This window comes from Indicator indicator, chromosome 20 (genome assembly GCF_027791375.1).
Source record: "Indicator indicator isolate 239-I01 chromosome 20, UM_Iind_1.1, whole genome shotgun sequence".
Lineage (NCBI taxonomy): Eukaryota > Metazoa > Chordata > Aves > Piciformes > Indicatoridae > Indicator > Indicator indicator.
In genome coordinates, this window is record NC_072029.1 from 14,046,247 (window position 1) to 14,067,555 (window position 21,309).

Genomic DNA, 21,309 nt, shown 5'->3' on the forward strand with positions numbered 1-21,309 from the left:
GGGAAAATACCAGGTCAAATCAGCTTAAAGAAACCAGGAACTTCTTTATATATCTTCTATTTGTGAAGCCCAGTGTACCACAGTCATGTTAAGACAGGTATCTGTTTCAGTGAACTCCTCCCTCTTAAAAATCAAGGACGTAACTTTTGTTCTTACACAGTCCCAGTTAGAGTGGTCCTCTGTATTTTTATGTAGGAAATAAATCCAAAGTAAAGTAGCTTAAACATGATCTTCAAATTTCACTCACCTCTAGTATTATCCTCCAAGATGCCAGCATGGATAGCAGGGAAAACACACTGCATTATTCCAGGGAAATATCATTAGACCTTTGCTGTCGTGTCTTTCTTGGCAGTGTGAGCCAGGTGAAAGATCTCTCCCTCCTTCAGGAGCTTCTGGGCTATTTGTATGTTTACCTCATTGCTGAGAGGTTAATGAAAGAATTAAAGTAAAAATACTTCCTTAGGCTGTGTTGCATTGTCAGTACCTTTGGTTCTGTGCAAGCCAGAAATATTCATATCTACTGGACTTCTAGAGATGTGATGGCTTTTTCTTTGTTTGATTTGGTAGGATAAGACTATCTTTAAATACTTAAGGATATCCTTAAATACTTAAATTTAAAGGGATGGAATAAAACAAATAAATGCAAATAAAGGAAAAGCCATTTTCCATATAAAGATAGCCTTGTTTTCTTTGCCTTTCCTTTCCTGCATAGCCTTTAATTTCTTTGTGTATGTGGAGAAAGGGGAGTCATAATGAATGAGTCACCACTAGGAAACAATCACAATGCTAAAATAAATGAAATTTTAAAAACTGAAATTTCACAGCCCTTACTCAAAATTTGGATTTTGTGGGGGGAAAATGAGACTCAAGCCTGTGTTTGACTGTCATGCTCTCAAAGAGAAACAACAGCTCTGCCTTTTAGTCATTTAAAAACTAAAATAAGTAAAACCCCTACACTGAGACTCAGAGTTCTATCCAGATATGCAGTATGAGAGGGCAGATAGTAAATTGATCTAGACAGACTAAGGCTGGATTGACAGTCAAATAAATACATTGTACTTTCTTCTTTTTTTCTTTTATTTTCTTTTTTTTTTCCTTTTCTCCCAAGATCAATCACATAGGAGTCTAGATAAATATGAATTGTACATAGTATAGCTATGTGATGATATGTTTGATGCTGTCTCTCTCAAAATACCACTCTCTTTTGCAATATATCCCTTTGTTCCTTTTCTGAAGGCACACTGATATCAGTAGTTGCCTTTCTGTCAAGGACAGAAAATATATCTACAAATATTCCACATAGGTAAACAGCTCTTTTACTCCTAGACAAAAAGTATGTTAAAATGAAACTAAAGCTTCAAAGTATGCTGCATTAACTCAAAAATAAATGGTAATAAAACTGTAATTTTCCTCAAAGCTATGAACAGGGTAAATAAGTTAAAATATATAACACCTGCAAGCATATTAAGTATGCAGAAGCAAAACAAAGGCAGCCAAATGACTTTAGCTTCACCCTGTAGTAACACTAAGCAAATTTAGTTAGAGAATAATGATGTTTGTAGTCCTAGATTCATTTGTTTAAAAAAAAATGAGCTTACCTTATTTTTTCATTTTTTTTAAATGTCACTGTTATGACTGCATCCATAGGTCTGTACATGCAGACCTCAGCTTATCTTGTGAATAATACCTCCTTAAAGGAAAGCGAGGTTACTATTTAATTAGATGTATTAAAGCTGAGAAGAAAAGCATGTTAAAAGATCTTACTCTTCCATACTTAGCATATAAAAGGCTACGTCTATTCTTAGTTCTCATTATGTATTTTGTTATAAAGTATAGCCTTGGATATTTAGACTCAATTGTTGTTTTTTTTTAATTTAAAATTTCTATGAAACCATTTTGTTTCACAAGTGAAATGAACACAGTGCTATTGTGATCATGCCTGCTTAAGCAGATTTGTTTCTGATAGAGTATTAGACAGGTCAGGCTGAAAAGGTTTGCTGTACACTCAGCTATCACTTCCAATAAACAGTAATTTCTTTGTCTAATGTCTCTGCATTTTCTTAATAATTATGCCATGGAAGGGTTTTTTCTCTATTATATTTTGTTAATTTTAAAAATAATTGTGTCACATTAGTTTCTGGACTACCTCAAGTGATTTGCATTTGAATTTGTTAAGCAAAAGCATCTTAAGAACATGGAAATGTTAGGCCCTATTTTCTGGGCTTCATTTCTGGAATTGTGTAAGTTTGGGGGTCCATTATGCAAACAGATTATTTTCATTAATAACTAGTAATGAAATTATATTTCTTTTTCATAAATAAACTGGAAAGCTGGAATTTCCCTCAGATTCCAGGCTCCTTTTAAGCCAGTCTGAGGTTCATGTGACTGGGGAAGAAGAGCAGTATTTCAAATACAAAGCTGTTTTGATTTACTTTGGACTGAACAGCTTCCTTTATAATGCACCTGGTACCAGCTAGATGAGAACAATTCACATTCTGTGATCAGTACTGGACATGAAGTACCTGAAGATACTGCATAGTGTATTTGCATTAAGTAGGTATATTTTAATAAACAGCAACTCAGAGATGGAAAGGCTCATCTTTAGTGAGTGGCACCTCTTAACCACAATGATCAGGTCAGGTCTTCTGCCTGTAATGTACCATCCTGAGGTTTTCAGATTGCATTTTTGCAAATAAAACAAGGGATAAGATTCAATAATGACCATTCAAGCCTCAATTGTATCTGGTTTTAGTTTCTTCCTTGCCTATACTCGGTCCTTACCTGGGTATATGCTTAGATTTTTCTCTAAATTGAAACATTTTAGTAAACTCCGAGGACTGGATGGATTTCCCAGATACCAATGTATTAGTTGAACTTGACAGAAGATAGAAATTTCTCCAAATTATAATTTGCTGTCTTGTCCTTCTGTAACACAAATGACTTCATTCATCGTGAAGCCAAGTGGCAGCAAATGCTGCTATCATTGTCTGAGGATATAGAGAATAGGTAGCCTGACACTTCTGACCATAAGCAGGTCTAAGCCAGGCCTGGACAGTTATCTGTGGGGTTCTTACTTGAACAGATTTGATGTCTCCTTGATTAAGAGGAGTTTCTTACTCATCTCTTCAAGTTGAGAGACTGGCTCTCCATCCCTGTGAGTTGTTGTCCTTTAAGTGCATGGAGTGTCTTATTGCCCTTCTTTAAATGTGAATAAACTACCTTTAGACTGCTCTATGGTTCATTCACAAATGGAAATCCATTTATTGTACTTGAGTAAATTATTGAATTATTGTTGCTTCGTGCTTCTCCCTGTCTTGGTGAGGACAACCAAGTATTAGGGACATTTTAAAACCTCATTGGAAGAGGTCCAGGGCTTCCCTGAGAATAGTGTTTATGGTTTGTTTAAGGTTATCAATTACGTCTCAAATAAAAAGCCCTCTGCAGATGATCATTGTGCTGTACTTTGAACTCATTTAAGTGGACATTATTTACAGAATATTATCTTGGTTATGGCAGTTTTTGTCACACAATGATATTACTTTTCCATTATATACTGCATGTGACTGCCACATAAGTTTGATAATAAATGTTGGGAAATAAAAAACAGGGTAAGTGTTTCAGCATGATAGCAGTCCCCATGCGATGGGAAATAATGTCATAAACTTCAAATTACCTTTTAAATAAATGTTTACGTCCAACCCATCCATTAGATCATAGCCTGAAGGGTCAGGAGGATCATTTCTTCATCTTTCACTGTATGCATTATGATTGCTTTTTTAGGTGTAAATGATGTTTTTAAATGAAGAATGGCACTTGAATGATACACAAACAACGGCTAGACATTACTGAGTCGCAGTACAGCAGAAATAGCCTCAGCCACTCAGCTAAATATAGAAGTGCTGCAGTGAATTGAATTCATTCTTAGAAAATATTTTTAATGGTGTATGTGCTGAGACTGTTCAGCAATGCAGCTCGTGTCATTTTCACAGTTTGTAGCTTTGACGTTTTAGTCAAGTTTAAATTCTAATTGTGGTTTGGTAGATGGCTGATTTACTAAATGCTCAAGAGAGTAAAGGTTTTGAAGAGTGAGGAAAAGCATACCTGAGCATGCAGAGAAGTCTACAAGTAACAGTCTACAGCATATTAAAGAGGGTATTAACTACTTTGGATTTTGTGTGCTTGTGAAGTGATGCCACCTCTTTAAGTGTCCAGAGATGGTGTTTCCCTGAGAGCTCCTTGTGTGAAACACCCCACATGCTAAGCTCCTGCTACTCCCAATGCCTTTCATAGCAAGCAAGGAGACACTGCCAACCATCTCAAGGTTGAAGCCAACTCAGATCCCACATTTGGGCATTTCCAGCTCTGAGCTGGACCTTCCTAGTCCATATATCATGAAAAAAATCTCATTTGGCTCCCCAAAGTGGCCCACACATCAAAGGTTTTATACGTGGTAGTGTGAGCTGTGTTATCCTTGCAGGGCTGGACTGAAAACCCAACCAGGAGTTGAAATGGTTGGGCTAATGGAGAGGTGACTTTGAAGAAGCAGAAGCTGTAGGTGTCCTGAGACTGCTGACATGCACATGGGAATGGGGCAGGTTCCTCAGCCTGGGCTGGGCTGGGCTGGCTGGGAGTTGAGGAAGGAAGACCTGTCAAGGGCTGTTAGGCCAATCTAGAAATAAATTCCAACAAAAAAAATATTTCTGTTTACAGGTGGTGGGGAAACACATTGTCTTGGGAATTTAAAAAAATAATTGGGAAATTCAGGGTGGTTTTGCAACTATGATTTGACCTTCCTGTTTACATTCAACATTTTTTATGACATGTGTAGTGATGTGGTTGCTTTGGTTAAGGTATTTCACAGCTACAGCAGTTCTAAGGATAACTGTTTTGGTTCTGTGTATGACAGGAAATAAATATGTTGCTATTTCAGATTAGATTACCTTATTTTTCTATTTTTCTCCTGTGTTTCTCAAATTTGTCTTCTTTCATGAGGACCATGACCATGTTAAACTTAATTTTAGAACAACATTTCTTAGTAACATGCTACATTTTAGATGGAGGTTGATCTGCTGTAGAACCAATTGGCTATAATATTACTTCTTTTGTCATTATTATTTGCATAAAAATGGTATACTAATTCTTGGAGTTCACTTGATGCGAGTTCTTTTTTGTAAGCAGAAGTCTATAATCCTTTCCAAGGCAACCACTTGTAAAACACAGAGAATTTTGACTTGAAGCAGGATATGAGCAGCAGGAACAGATCAACTTAAAAACAAAGATCCTGTTTGAGTACAAATGCTATTGTTAGCACAGAGCTGGGGTGAGTCAAGTGGCAGGATGTCTATTAGAATATAATAAATTTATATCTATGCCACATGGCAAGCAATCCAGAAGATACATCCCTTCAGCAGTTATGTGATAGACTACATATTTTTCTACTTATTAGACTTTTGCCTGATCTAATGAACCAGTCTCTCTGAGAATGGCTCATATCCAACCATTTGAACAGCATTTTGATCTTCTGTAGGTTTATTTTTCTGTCTAAAAAGTTTCCATGCTGATACACTTTTCCTAAAATCTGCTAAAAGTAGGGATTTGAAATTGCACTTACTGCAAGGTCATTCTGAGGTTAGTAATAGCCATTTTGGACTCTTGCTATCTTTTCCTATGACATGTGTTACTCTTCAGAGAAAAAGAGAAGGGAAGATTTTTTTTTTTTTTGGTCCTTACAATTAAAAACAAACAAAACAACCATTTTTTCCTATATTAAAATGTCTTGGTTTTAATACTGATAGTTTAACTGACCTATCTAACACTAATGTATGTGACTCCATTTCAAAGTATTTTAATTTTTTTTTTCCTAATATTTTTCCTGTTAAAGTCAGTGGGAGCAAAAGTACCAAGTGACAGAAAACATTGTAGCCAAATGTGGAAACCCCCCTACATTGAATAAAAATTGGAGAAATTCTTACAAGGCATGGATGAAATTAATAAATATACAAATTACAATGGTGGAGTTTGATAGCAGTTTCACTTGGGACAGTCTGAACAGTTATTACAAGAACTGACATCACATGCAAGGAGCAATCTGTGCTTCCCAAATTCTGTTGACTGTGTTTGACTGGAGAACAAAATATTTCCTGTTTATATAAGATAATGGATTTTTCTCTTACTGTATCTTAATTTTCATGTATATGATATATTACACACCATAAAATAGTAAAATGCCACATAAGCATCTCTGATGGCAAGTCAAACAGAAGCTTTGGTAGAAGAAAATGTTTGGAGGGGTCTTTAATTGTTGATATGTGGTGGCAAGACAAGACTCAATATGGTGGTTTCAGAGGGCTTAATTGAATGCTGTCCTAAAGTTTACAAGGCTAAAGAAAGAAAAAAAAGAAAAAAACAAACCCAACACCATCATCTTAATATATTTCTAACCCTTGTTTGAAAAGAAGGATTTATTGCATTTGACACATGGGGATTTTCAGATCATTCTACTGATGGCATTTGGGCTGCAACTATATTATCAATGAATAAGAAAACAGAAGCTATGGCATATCAATAGTGTGAATTCTTCAGACTGTATTATTTTGTTAGCCTGAGGCTGAAGACTGTGCTCTTAGTATTTGTCTGTGCAGAATGAGTAATCTGAGACAAATGTGTAGCCACAGCGCGCGTGCAATATGGCCAGATACTGTGGACTAGCCAGTCTTGCTGTGCACCACAGGCAGCCAAGTATCTCTTGTGGTCAATAGACATATGTTAAAAAATTATAGTTTTATTATACTGTTACATATACACACACACAACCGATTCTAAAAGCATTATAACAATGGCAGTGTGACTGTGGGTCTGTTTATCCCATTGGAGTCAGAATTTTGTACTGTAAGGAGTCGGTTTTAACCAGCAGGATTTTCTGTTACCTAACCAGAGTTCTGTATTTTAGAGTGAATTCTGCACATGGGAGCAACTGTAAATGCATATTCCCAGTGTGATCTATTTTGGTGTTTTAACATGGCTTGCATTAGCATGTGTGATAGCTTGAATTTTCTTTCTTCGCCAAAGCTGCTTAAACAATACAGTGACAGATTTCTGCTTTGATTCTTCGTTAATGTCATTCTTCATCCTCTCTGCCCCACATCAGGGAGGAAGTGTTGTGAGTTTGCTATTTTAATGAAGAGAAATGAGGCATCTATCAACTAGGATTTATGCTGGAGAGCACATCAATTCCGTTGCCTTGAGCTTGCTGAGTTTGCATATCCAGGGCCAAGCAGCACTCTCAATTACTCGTGTGCAACCCCATTAACTTCAGGAGGTTGCACAGCTCAAAAGTGGTTTCGCAGAGCACAGGGTGATATGAGGGGGAAAAAAGGCTATCTGTTAGAGAAGTCAAGCGCCAAAATAATATTTTTGGTTATCTAAAAGGAGATGTGTGTGCAGTCATAATTACGCTTTTGAAAGGTTAGGGTAGTCATCACATAGTAATTTCATTGACTGTTTCTTTGTGGATGTGCCTAACAGAACAGGCAGCCTCCAAAAATCACTGCAGTGAGGGGGAAAGCACTCCAGCCCTGGAAACATATTGTAAATCATATGTCTTTAGTAGACTGCATCCTGTAATTACTCTTAACTGTGGGTTGTTTCTTCCTTTTTTCTCTCTCTAGGAGCTATGCCGTCAGCGCATGGCAGTGAAAACATCTGATCGCCCCGAGCCCCTGCACGCTTCTCGAATAAACAGCGTTTCCTCACAGTTCAGCGATGGGCCCATCCCCAGCCCCTCGGCCCGCAGCAGCACGTCCTCCTGGAGCGAGGAGCCAGTTCAGTCCAACATGGACATCTCCACCGGTCACATGATCTTGGTAAGGTGTTTCTCTCTTCCTGGCAGAAGAAACTTTGTCAGAATTTGATGTACCTGCTCAGTTTTCGGAAGAGAGATCTTTTAAAGAGCACAAAACTGTCTTTTCACAGGTGAAAAAATAATCCTGAGCTTTGCTGGTAATCTCAGCTTTGTATTGTTAAAACTGAAGGGATTTTTATTTCCATTTCTTTGTATCTTTTGTTTCTTCTCTGGGGAATTATTTTTTTATCTTGGACATACAAGTTTTTTGTGCACTTGCTTTAGAAAAGATCAGCTCTCTGTTGTCCTTTTGTCCTCTTAATTTATGTTTACCCCATCTTGGACAACTAAATTTCTGATTGTTTTGCTGCTTTTTCTCATATATCATGTGTGGAGGTATCTGTGCTGAGAAGACAATAGAGTATTAGTGATATGGAGGAATTTGTTTTCCATTACTCTTGGAAAAGGAATGTTGAGCCTTGTCTTATTTTGTTGTCTTTGCCTGAATTTATTCCACACTGCGTCTCTTCTGTGTTTGAAATTACCCTCTCTTGGTGGAGTCTGCATTGGAAAGCTTGGGTTACTTCCAAACACAGCTTATGACCAGTGTCAGTGCAGAAGATGGACTAGTGAAGGTCTGTGTATATGTTAGAGTCAGGCTCCAATGGTTGGAACAGGTCACAGCTTGTTTTGGTTTCTTACTGTAAGTGTCCTGCTGGGAGAGCTGTAATCTCCCAATTTTTGTGCCTTATTTTCCTCCTCCTTTAAACTGTCTTTGTAGAGTGCATTGAAATTGCCTGAGTAGAAGTTAGATGATAGTAAAGATGGTGAGTCAGGTGCTATTTTGCATTCTGTATTGGATTTCTGCTATTTATTGGTATGGTTGATCTAAAGTAAGCACCCTTTCCAGGTGGTAGTGTTGCTGTGCTTTTGGAAACTGCCCTGTTGATTTATTTATGCACTGCTGACAAGATTCACCAGTGGGGTGTCTCAGAAAACTCTCCACTAGACCATACTCTTGGGTAATAATTGTCTAACTTCTTTCTCTCTTCTTTGGAATTTTATTAGAAAGTACTGTCTTCTTAGATACTTCTCAAGTTCTTATAAGCCACCTCACATAATGGAGAAAGGAATGAAGGCAGGCAAAACCCAAAGAGGTAATTTGACCTCAGCCAAGATAGTGACCTTCAGCCTTGATCAGCGCAGCTATAAAACTGAGCAAAAGCAGGGTAGGATTGTAAAGCAGATGCTTCATCAGAGTATGTCATCCTGAGTAATTTTTTTTCTTTCTCTGTCCCTGCCTATTGCTCCTCTTTGAGGGCATTAAGTATTACATTAAAATCTTGTATACAAGTGCAATTCGGCAGTACTGTGCCCATGAGAGAAGATCATTTGTTACAGTTTTTATTATCTCGCTTTTGCCTCACTAAAATTAAAATTCACTCGATTTCCTTTCATGGTTAACTAAAATGGTTAAGTCAAAAATTAACATCCCCAATTGCCCGACCTCAAAATAAGTCCAAATTGCTGTTATAAGGTTCTAAGGCAATACATTTCTATGGGAACAAGAGAAAAATTTCCTGTGCAGGCGGAAATATGCATTTAATATTTGCAAACAGTTTCAACTACTTTAAATTGAGCAAAATTGTTCTCAGTTATATTATTGGGAAAAAAAAAATCACAAAATGATGCTTAAAGGAGAGGAAGTTGCATATGGGAACCACTTATTCTAGCCCTGGGAATTTCTGTAAAATTGCAGGAAAGAATTGTCCTTGTATGGCAATAAATAAACCTAGAAAATAGATTGGTCAAGATGACTTTTACGGTGTTCAGTGTCCATAATTCAGTCAATCCTGTTTAACCCTGGATGAACTCGTACATATGGTAGTTATCTAGCTGCATATGTTATATCTTAGATGGTGAGCCTTCAAAGAAGGGTAAAAGAAATGCTGCAGCGTCTTGAGAGTACAAACCACACAGAGAGAGTAAAAATAGTTAATTTGTTTAGTCTAAACTGAACAAACAAAAATCAGTGATTCAGGGGAGTCTGCCTATGTGCTTTGAAATACAGGATGGGGAAAAATCATTCTTAATGGACGCCAGTGATACAATTAGGAAGAAAATATGGGTTAGAATCAAAAGGATGTGTTTAGCCTGGATATCAGGTCAGGCAGACAGTGGGATGTTTACTTAAGGGAAGTAGTTAAACTATAAATTCAAGATATGCTGGAGGTGAAGCTAGGTTGGGTTTACATGGAAAGATCAGTATCACTGAGCTGCAGCACTGAAGCAGATGATAGGACTTGATCAGAAATGCTCATGTTTTGTGTCACCGAGGGTCACACTGAAACCAGAGAGCTGTCCTAATTTATGTTTGCTCAAAAGTAAATGCATATATGTGTAATACCTTATTTGCCTGAATTTCTCTCCCTCTGGAGATGCAGTGGCTTGTGGGACTTCAGCAATAGAAAAGGCTCACCAGACATGAGCTTTTCCTCCCCATGCCCTGCAGCTACAAGTGGAAGAGAGCAAGGGGCTGCTTTGCAACTTTTATAGCATTCAATAAAAGAAGTTTTCCAGTTCCCTCTATTTCCTGCTGCCACAATATTTTTAATTTTGTAGATATTTTTCGTAATAAATGTCTCAGTGCCTAAAAAATGAGTGAGAGATATTAGCAAGGGGCCCAATAAGAATGGGAAATGCCATATGCTTTTCAGGGTGAATGTACTTGCAGCTCTGTAGATGTATTTTTAAGCTCTACCCTGTGTGGCAAAGTATAAGTTACCTGAGCTAGGGCTCTTCAGTCACATGCCAGGACCTCCCCCTAAGAAAATAAAACAATGGGTTACTATATAAAGTGGCAGCAGGAAATATTTTATTTTGATTTATAAACAGAATACATCTTTAATGAAAGCAGCTTAGATGAAATGGGTCTACAACTGGTGAAGGACTCCATGTAATCTTGCTCAGAGGTAGTGTTGGTCAGAAATATTTCTGGTTAAACCTGTTTAATTTGCTGGAAAATGCTGGCAGGTCATACCTGAAGTGATGTCCAACCCACCTCAGCTTTGGGATTATTGGAGCTTGTGGTTGGCCACAGGTACTGTTCCGCTGGAGGAGTTGCTACTTGTCATTAGCCCATCGTTTATAGGACTCAAGGTCTGGAAAAACACATGTGGCTGTGGGGCAGTTTCCTCACTTAATCTGAAACCAGTCTTTCAAAGGGAAAAATCTGACGTTTCTGCCACTTTCCTATGCAGCAAAAGCAATGTCTCTGCGCTGCTGACAGGAGCATGAGGTGGTTTGTGCTGTTGGCAGGAGGAAGCAGGGAGGACTCAGGAGGCCCAGAAGGACAGCAATAACAACATTCAGTGCTTTTTTTTTTTTTCCTTCCCTTTTCACATTCTCTTTCCTCACATTTATAGCAGGAGGATGGCCCATATGGCACTTTTTGATTCTGTCTTTCTGAAAGATTCAAGCACTTTGGAAAGTGTAATTAGAAGAGCATGTTTTATGCAGTCATGTTTGTGGAGCTGGCTGGCTGGTTTCAGCAAGAACAACAACAAACTGCCCTCATTTCAGTCACTGTTGGTTTTGCAAGGAGAAAAAAAATCAGAAGGTCATAGCAAGGGAAAGAGCAAGAACTTGGAATTACATTTTCATCCACTTTATTCACATGTGTGCATCTACATTTCAAGTGCCAAGAGAAGTCCTAGTAAAGTGCAACTTTTCCTCTTGCAGTCCAACAAGAAAACCAAAGGGGATTTGAAGGTGCCTAGGAGTGATTTAGTCTCCCTAACTTGGGCTTCTAACATAGACCTACATTTCTGGCACTTAATGAAGTAATTTTGACTTGAATCTATAAATTCCCTTTCTAGTTGGTGAAGTGAGTGGGTGGCTCTGAAGGTCTCCAGATAATTCAGCAAAGAGTGGATTTCTCTTGGGAGGCCTCCTGTTGTGCCTGCACCATCCCATTGACATCTGCAGCTCAGATGAAGGCATCTCTTTTGTTTGTGCTGAAGGACAAGTGCAGCACATAAGTTAGGTAGATTGGATTCCACATCTGCTTTGTATATTGCCACGCTTGTTTGGTTAAAATAATCTTTTATGAGTTTTTAAATGAATAGCAGTACTGCAGGGAGGGAGTGTATGGTTTTGATGGTAACATTTTGGGGTTGTTATCTGAATACCATAGAGAGGGAATGTGTAGAAGGAGAAATTCTTTTCTGTGTTTGTTTGTTTTTTTTTTTTTTTACCTTATAAAGACAGATGTATAAAATTTGGAGCATTATATATAAATTAGAATATCAGAAACTGTGAATTTACAAAAGGTTCTCTTCGGTACTATTTCAGTTTATGCTGGAAGTCTGAGAAGTCTTCTCCCTGAGGGTATGAAACTGCTATATGCATTGGAAATAATAACAGTCTGTGATAGTTTGCAAGTACTGTACTTTTCAGAAGGAGAAGAAAGGTTTATAACTGGGCTGAGCAAGACTTTGGAAACAAATGAACTAGAGACTGAAATTGAAGGCCTTGCATCTGGCACATGTAAGTCCACTTGATCCTTTTGTCTTTGGCAATATGCCTGCAAAACCAAAAGGACTTTCCCCTTAAAGAAGTGAAAGATGGCATCACATGATAATTTTGTGTCAAAAGGAAGTTTTGGGACACAACCTGAACACAGGTGACACAGCTTAAACTGGGGGACACAGGATGGAGACCTGCTGCTGGGAAATCTGTTAAATCCAAGATGCTGATTTTGCATTGATTTAAGTTTTAATGTTGGCATGATTGCTGTGGGATAGAGAAGGGTAATATGCAGGGAATAGTTTGCAATGTTGAACCTGGTGGATGGCCTGATGTCTTGTATCCTTTGCATGATGTTTTTATGGTTTCTAAGCAATTTTGCCTCACTCCTTATTTTTAAAAATAAACTATGTTTGAAATGCACTCTAAGGGGTAGCTACTATAGGTTTTCTTCAATGTGGAAGAGTGAGGAATTGTGTGATAGAGGACATATTCCAACAAGAAAAATTATTTGTTAAATCCTAAACCACATTTTTCTGAAACCTCTTGGTTTTAGTCTTAAAGCAAATAAATAGAGAAACTCCAGCATGTGAGGACCAATAGCACTGTGCTAGCTGCAGGTGCACTTTCCACCTTGAGCAAATTAGATACACAGAAAATATTTCCTGAGTGAAGGAGCGTGATGCAGGGTATGTGAGTGCACTGCACTGCCTGGGGACACATGCTGCAGAAGTGATTAATGCTAGCAGGGACAAAGGTGAGGACTGCAGGTCCAGAAAACAAGGTCTTTGTCACAATTATAGTGTGTCTGATTATTTAGTGAGGTTTTTAAATATTGTTCTTTTTTTTCCACCATGTCCTTCTACCACCAGTAATTTCTCTTCAGGTCTTCATGAATTTCAAGAATAGGAATGCTCTGTTTAAAAACAAGCTTACAACTGAGAAAACTAATTAAAAATTCCTCTCTCACATGGGAAGGGAAGGAAGTCAGTGGCAGAGTTTAGCTAAATGAACAAATTCCTTACACATGCTTGCTAAGTGGATGTAAATCCCAACTTATTTTTCAGCTGTGCCAGTATAAATAGTTGTAGGTGTCTCATGAAATGCAAGTCCCGGGAAGGCTTTGCCCCTAAAGGCCATTTCATCATAAACAGTCAGGCCAGAGGACTCACAAGGGAAAAGGCTGTTGTATATTGCATTGCTCAATGACAAAATAGCCAATATTCCAAAAAGACATAAATACTGTGGATGGGAAAATCTTTAGCCTTCTCTCTCCGAGTTGTGTGTTTAGGGACAAGCGGAGATGATTTTGTCCTGAAAGAGCTTCTGCTGATGAAATGGGACTTACCTCTTCATGTTATTTTTTGGTTTTCCTTCCTAAATGTTCATTTTGAAACACTTTTCTCTGTTTGTTTAAAGCCAGGGCTTGAGATACAGAAACAAACAAAAACTGTGAAGAACAAATGCAAAAAGTCTCATTGCATCACCGAATCACAGAATGGTGGGGATTGAAAGGGACTTCTGGGGATCATCTAGTCCAACCCCCCTGCTAAAGAAGGTTTACCTGGAGCAGGTTGTGCAGGATCATGTCCAAGCAGGTTTTGAATATCTCTAGAGGAGGAGACTGTATAGCCTCTCTGGGTACCCTGTTCCAGCGCTCTGGCACCCTCAAAATAAGGAACTTTTTTCCTTATGTTCAAATGAAACTTGCTGTGTTTGAGTTTGTGTTGGTTTCCCTTGTCTTTTTGCTGGGCACCACTGAAAAGAGACTGGCTCCATCCTCTCGACACCCACCCTTTAGATACTCTTAAGTGTTGATAAGATCCTTTCTCAGTCTTCTCTTCCCCAAGCTGAACAGGCCAAGTCTTTCATCCCTTCCTCATAAGATGCTGAAAGCAACTCTACTAATAGAGCCATACAGCTAATAAATGGATATATGTACTACATAGATTTCATCAATAAAACTCAGGAAAAAATACTCTTGAATAGGTTACCATTTGATTCTTCCATTTGGATTTGTTTCATGTCCAGATGCCTCCCTTCTTGTATATTAATCTTGTTGAATGGTCCTTAGGAAATAATGACAATTACAGAGACAGTATTAAATCAAGGAAAACATTCCTCATGAACATGCTATGTAATTAATTTCAAACCCTTTTTCTTTGTCCTCTAAATTCTTCCCTCTCAGTTGTTTTACTCAAATATATTCATAACTAGAAGTAAGTCCCCAAATTTCTATGACTACATCTCAGTCTGTTGTTTGGCTGTGAGGTATTTATTCCAGCTTTGTTTAAGCTTCTTTGGCTGAACACTTTTAACCACCTTATATCACTCCCTAAGGCTTTTAGTTGCAAGATGAAGAAAATATTTTTATTAATATTCTAGAGTACTAATTACAAGAACATTACATTGGGAGAAATATATGACCCATAACTAGCTTATGTAACTATTTGCAGAAAATAATAAGAAAGGATCATTGCCGTGGCTGAAACAAAACTTAGTGATTATCTGAACTTTTTTTCTGTTTCTCCCATATTTTTACCATTTCTAGAGAGCATCCAGGTAATGTCAAAGCACAATAAGTACCAGTTGTAGTACCAGCAAGTAGGAAGAGATGCTATGAGGTCATTTAATGAAAAAGATCTGTCTTGGTACTTCAGTTTGAAGATAAGGGTTGTTACTGGGTCCTCAGCTGTTTCTGAGACTCTGGTTAGTGGCAGAGAGATGAACCCTTGTCCAAGAAGCAACTGGCCTTATCTTTTGTCTCCAAATGCATTCTCAGTAATGAAGCACTCTGCTGTATTTGTCCTATTGTACATGCTCACATCATCCATTAAGTCATTGATAACCTGTTATAGAAGTTTACCATATTTTCAATCTAACATGTGGAAATTCCTATTTAGAAGGAGGAGGACTTTAGAAAGAGGGTGGTGGTTCAGGAACACTTCGCAGGCAGGATGCCCAATATGATAATATACTTTATAGAGTATTTGATAATGCATGTTGTAGAATGTTTCCAAGCTGGTGGCAGATGTGAGAAGACGAGTTTTGACTCACTGTGGTGTAATGAAATGTCTCACACAGGTCGTGAGACATGATGCCCCACTAAGACCAAATGACGTGGTAAGTGGGACTACAACTTCAGAGCTTCTAAGAACACCTATGAGTTCAGGAGGAAACTAGAGCTTACTTGTGTTACTTACAAAGAGACATTGTGCTGGAGCTGTGTTTCTGCACGGTTATACTAGCTGCAGTTTAAGATATCCAGTGGTATTTTTGGGAGCTCCTTCTCTTCATGTGAGCTACACCAGAAGATGATATTGGAAATGGTCTGCTTAAGATGCTCTTGGTAATGAAGAGAGCTTAATCCTTTCATCGATTCAACAAAGTCTGTTTATGCTCGTCTTCAGGGTAAGATACAAAAAAAGTACACTTTTTTTTCTGCAACTCTTTCTGGGATTAGGCCTTAACTTGGCAGTGTTTTGTGAATAAAGTATCAGAATTTGGGTGGTATGTGGAAAATTTATGTGTAGGATACAGACAAAATGCTCCTGTGACGATCAGATTTTGCATATGCACCCACGATGCAGCTGTGGAAACATTTTTAAAATAAGGACACAAATATTAAAATCTGTGGAGTTCACTTGTGGATGACATAGTGTTTTGCTGGTTCGTGAAGGAAGGCTATGATAATTTCTAGTCAAAACCAGATAAGGTTGAAGTCTACCCTCAAATATGACATCCCTCCTCCAGTATGTCTGTATGAGATGTGTAATTTTCCTGTAAATTTCTCTCCTTTATATAACTCTTCATTTGTTTCAGACTAGAGTAATATCGTTTAATTTTTTTCTAATTAGTAGCTCTCCCTCAATGCTGTCATGTTGTCTTAAACTCATGTGCTGATACTGCTTTAGGTTGCCCAGCTGGCCAAGAAAACCTTATTCATTGCAGGGGACAATTACAAGCTGCTGCTTCTTTCTGGCTGCTTGCTGCACCGTTGGATTGAACTGAAAGTAGAAGGGAGGGGTGGCAAACTGCTCATAGGCATCACTTCTACCAAGCATGACCTGTTATTGCTGTGGGAATTATTCTCTGCCCTTTTCTATTTGGAAGGACTATGAGGGCTGGTGTCCAGGTCCTGAAATATTTCTGTCCTCAGTCTGGTTAGTAGTAAATTCATTAATGCCTGTCGAAGATGGTTGGTTTCTGGATTTGACATGTCTTTTAAAAACTACTTCTCTGACCATGAATCACCACTGCATTGTTTCCAAGCTTGCCTCCTTCTGGCCAGGCTGTTTGAACTATCTAAAACATTCCCATAAACATCTAACAACCTTACTGCACATAGCAACTAAGCTCTAGCAGTGGTCAGGGTGTAGTGAATCAAAGCATGTTCTGTACTTCTTTTATTAAATATGTGTACAGGCAACACATTTCTTAAAAGCAAATAAATAAACAATGACAATGTCTCCTTGCCAGATACATTATATTTATACTCTGAGCATTGAAAAGACTGTTAATTATGAAGCTGTTTATGCATTGTTGTCTTAAAATTAAAAAGGAACTTGAGAAAACAAATACAGTCAGTTATTTAGTTCTTCAATTCTTTCCATACTTGCAGTGAACTTTAGCTGGTTACAAATACTAAAGGACTAGCAATGCACACCATGGTTTGTGTTCTTGCTGTCATCCAAATTCACAGAAAGAAGGAAACATATTAAAGAAATTTGATAAGACCAGGTGGCCTGAGTGAATAATTTCCCTTTCATTAACATATTCCCCTTATTAACTCTGTAATTAATTGTACATAGCTAAGGAAAGCTATGGAAATTGCATTTTGAGATGTATCAAAGCTGACTTTATGCTTCAGACTTCCATGCAATTTACTATTAATGAAGCAAGAGATGGAGCCCCCAAATCTATAATTATTGCTTACTATTTGAATGACAAGCAAAGAATTTTATCAGCACAGTTTCAAATGAAAGGGGATTAGCAGCTAATGTTGAAATTGTTAATCTTTCTTATTAAAATAATTTTGACGAGAGTGTTTAGCCTGAAAGAGGTTTCTGGAACATCATTTACTATTAAAACAGCTATTTTCTGAAGCTCCATATGAATTTGTCTAAGTTTGGCAGCAGGGTGCAAATATTTTTTTTAAATGAATGACTGTTTTATGGGAGCTAAGGCTGTTCATGTGTGAGCTGATGCCGAGCTGCTTCTGTTCACATATTCCAGGATGGTAGCTCTATATCCATTTTACCAAAGTGAAGGTGTTTTACTGAGACCACAACAGAAAAATACCCACAGCAGAAAATCCTGAGAACTGAAAGGTGGTTTCTGCACACAGCTCACGAGCAGTTGGGAGCCTAGTCAGAGTCAGGCCCTAGACCTTGGTGATACTTTTATGACACAGAAAAAAACCTATAATTATGTTTGTTAACAATGTTACTACATGTTTAGCTAGGTCTTTTTATTTCTTTAAATAGTGGTTTCTTTTCTATTTTCAGATACTTTTATCAGTATCATGTGCCTTGAGATGAGTATTCAGTGGTGGGTGTTTTATACCCACATGTATTCTGGTCTACAAATACCATGTCCATCAACAGTATCCTCATATAAGTATAGATAAATATTTGTGAGCAGTGGTTTAAACATCTTTGAAGTGTTAATGAAAAACTCCTTGGCATGTCAAATTTTAAAACTTCTCCTTGCAATATTTGCAATTTTCATCTCTTATATGAATGTACAAATGAAGCTGACAAGGCTGTTTCTGCTCCTCAGGAAGAGGAAATTACAATTATATAGTGACATAAATGGTGAAAAGCAAAGCAGTGCTAATTTACAAAATTTGATTTGCAGTGGTCTCAGTTCACATGAGTACTAGAGGAGAAATGTATGTTAAGGAACACTATCAATGTGCCTGTGTCTGTCCCATTACAGTAAAAAAAAAAACAACCAAACAAACTAATGTAAGAGATGTCACATGTCCTTGCCAGTGACAAATCTTACCAGCAGAACAGATCAGAGATCGTTTCGATGCTTTGATTAATGCATTATTTGTGTGGATAGATGAATTCTGTATAACAATATGATCCACACAGTAAATCCTTGTGTACCTGCTCTACTATGAGATTACTCCAAGCTTTACCTCTCTGCAGGCCATGTTGGAATTTCGTTGGGTTCACCCAGAATATGACAGGTTACAGAATGAAACTTGTATCTCTAATCCTATGCATGCTGCTCTGCAACAATTGAGCAGACAAAGTGGTACTGTAGCAAAAATTGCCACAAAGTGTATGTTCATGCATCAGACAGAATCAAAGGAGTTTGAGCTTAAACATAGTAGTTGTTAAATAGTGTACAGTAGCAGTACCTGAAGAAGCACTTTCATTACAAAATCACCTTTTGTACGTGTATATATATATATATAAATAATTTTATTACTATCAACATAGTGAATATACTAATGGTGCCTAATACATATTTCTTCTGGGAGTCCAGAACTTGCCTTTTTTTTTTTTTTTTTTTTTTTTGAGCCTCTCATTTAAAGTTCTGCTACATTCAAGAAAACTGCAGTATGTGAGGATATGTGTGAGCCTTGGACTTTCCATTTGTGTATTCTCACAACTTTGCCTTTCAGGTAGGATTCTGGAGCCTAATAGAAGAAATTTTGATTAAAGTTGTCGGGGGCCTTTCAACTCACTTCAGTAACCAAAATAATAATAATCCAACTCTTACACAGCACTTTTGATCAGTAGGTTCAAAGCTCTTTATTTAAAGGTCAATATCATTATCTTGTCTTTACTCTAGGAAGCTCAGGCACAGACAAGGAACTGTCTTAACCAAGACTAACCTTGAGGTCAGAAGCAGAGCCAAGAGTAGACCTCCATTCTCTGGCATCCCAGGGCTCTGCTCTCTCACAACTAATTGTATTGGATTTAAAAGAAAAAAGGATCCTGTCAAAGGGTAATGTTTTTGCCCTTTTTTTTTTTTCGTCCCTCATTAGTCTTTTTTAAGACATGAAAGTACGACATGAAAGTATAAAGGAGTTCTGTACCTGAGTTTGTCAGATTTGATTCTGTGAGTTTAGTTTTGGCCTCATTATTGAAAAGCAAACTCTTCTATATTTGGAGAGCTGTCTGGAGGATATTAAATACACATTGGAAAAGCTTGTGAGAACCAAACAGGATGTGCAGGCTATAGTTAGCTAGCCCTATGATGGAAAAGGATGCCATCTACTAATTTTCTGAGTCTCTTCTGAATTGATATCTGTTTTCTTCAAGAATTTATTCCCCAACTGCTACATCCTTAGCCATCACACATGCACACATGCACTGAATTTTAGGCTCTTTAATTTGCTTTTTCCTTCTATTTAGCAGGAAATTGTCTACTGAGTACCAAACCACTGCTACCACTCTCTCTATTTTTAATTTGCTTCAGCATATGAAGTGTTCCAAGGAAGAGAAAACAGTGCAAGAGGAAATGTTGACAAATACTAATTATGATCAAAATTAACTTCTTCCCATAGCATTTTCTTCATTTGCTGTGTTCTAGGTTGTTGGTTGGTTTGTTTTAGTTTGTTTTTCTGATTTTCTTTCTTTGCACTACAGTGTCATCTTGCATGATTTCACTTCTTTGCTGACCTCTATTTTTTTTTCTTGGTTTCTTTTTCTCTGTCCTCTTTCACATTGTCTTTCCCTTGTTCTTATTTTGCCCTTTGTCAGTGTTATCCTTTATTGGCTTCCATGGAAACCCAAGAGTCCCAGGAGTAGGTAGGATGTCTTCAGCTTACACACTTCTAAAGCTTTTCTACCATTACTTCACAATCCCTTTTGAGTGCTTTCATGAGAAAAATATTTGAGAGCTTGAGAGCACTGAGCTAGGCCACCTTCAGCTGAAAAACCCATGGAGCATAGATAAAAGGATACCTAAAAAATGGGACACTTCCACTGGATTTGGGAACTGGGTAGATGCCAGCTACATCTTTCTCATGGCCAGTGTTGCTGTCTCCTGCTGCATGTTGGTTCAACGTGACTCTGAGTGTGACATGGAAGGATTATGGCAGACATCAGGCATATCTTCTCCAACAGTCATCTCTATTAATTCCTGAAAGCACATTTGTGGAAAAAGTTTCTTTCCTGTTTATTGTCCTGACTGTCATTTAGTCTAACTGGATTGCGTTTCTGCAGTTTGCCGTGTGCAGACGTGGAACTTCCTAGGCTGGAGACGTGTTTCCAAAGTGATCTTGAGTCCAAGGATTTGACCATTGAGGATGATTGGGGAGTTTGACATTTCATGTCCCTGACTGTTACAGGAGTTTTCTAAGGAAGGCTGATTTTTCAATCTTCTATTTCCATGCTTTTTCTCACAGGTGACCATAAGTTCACTTGCCCTTATGCATAGTTTGCTGCTAGGCTGTGAGTAGAGAGTGGGTTGAAAGACCTCTTGGATATCGTATTGCATGTTCTCAGTTTCACAACAACCTCAGAGTGTGTTCGTGTACAAAGAAAAAACCCACTGAAAAGTAGAGAGGTTTGCATTATGAGTCAGTTTATTCCTGGAGAAGCACCTTTTCACTTTTATTCACATATTTAAGAGCATTGCTGCTTATCCCTTTGTTCTATCAACGATGTTATGTCTGTAGAAATAATATTTCCTTTTCTTACCCTCAAGATGGCCACTGTCTAGCAGAGGTACAATTTGCCAGAGTATCTATAAATCATATCTTGTGCTGCATCACTTTGATGTACTTGGTCACGGTTGCCTGGGTTTTCCTAGTCTCATTATCTCTGAAGAACTTGACCACGCTTGAAAAGAAGGTTATTTTTAAACATGACGTTTTCAGAATCCTATATTTATCTCTCGGTAATTTTTATATGTAGTAAATGAAGATGACTGTACAAGGGCTCTGAAAAGAAACACAGAGTTTGATTCACTAAAAT

The 21,309-nt window shown here is 37.8% G+C and overlaps 1 protein-coding gene across 1 annotated transcript in view; it reads left to right on the top strand.

Annotated features, from left to right (window-relative positions):
- Positions 1-21,309, top strand: part of PTPRN2 (protein tyrosine phosphatase receptor type N2) — a 592,229-nt gene that overhangs the window by 507,394 nt on the left and 63,526 nt on the right. The window contains exon 14 of the mRNA XM_054390032.1: positions 7,668-7,862. Within this exon, the coding sequence (XP_054246007.1) occupies positions 7,668-7,862 (195 nt within the window). The remainder of the gene's footprint in view (positions 1-7,667; positions 7,863-21,309) is intronic.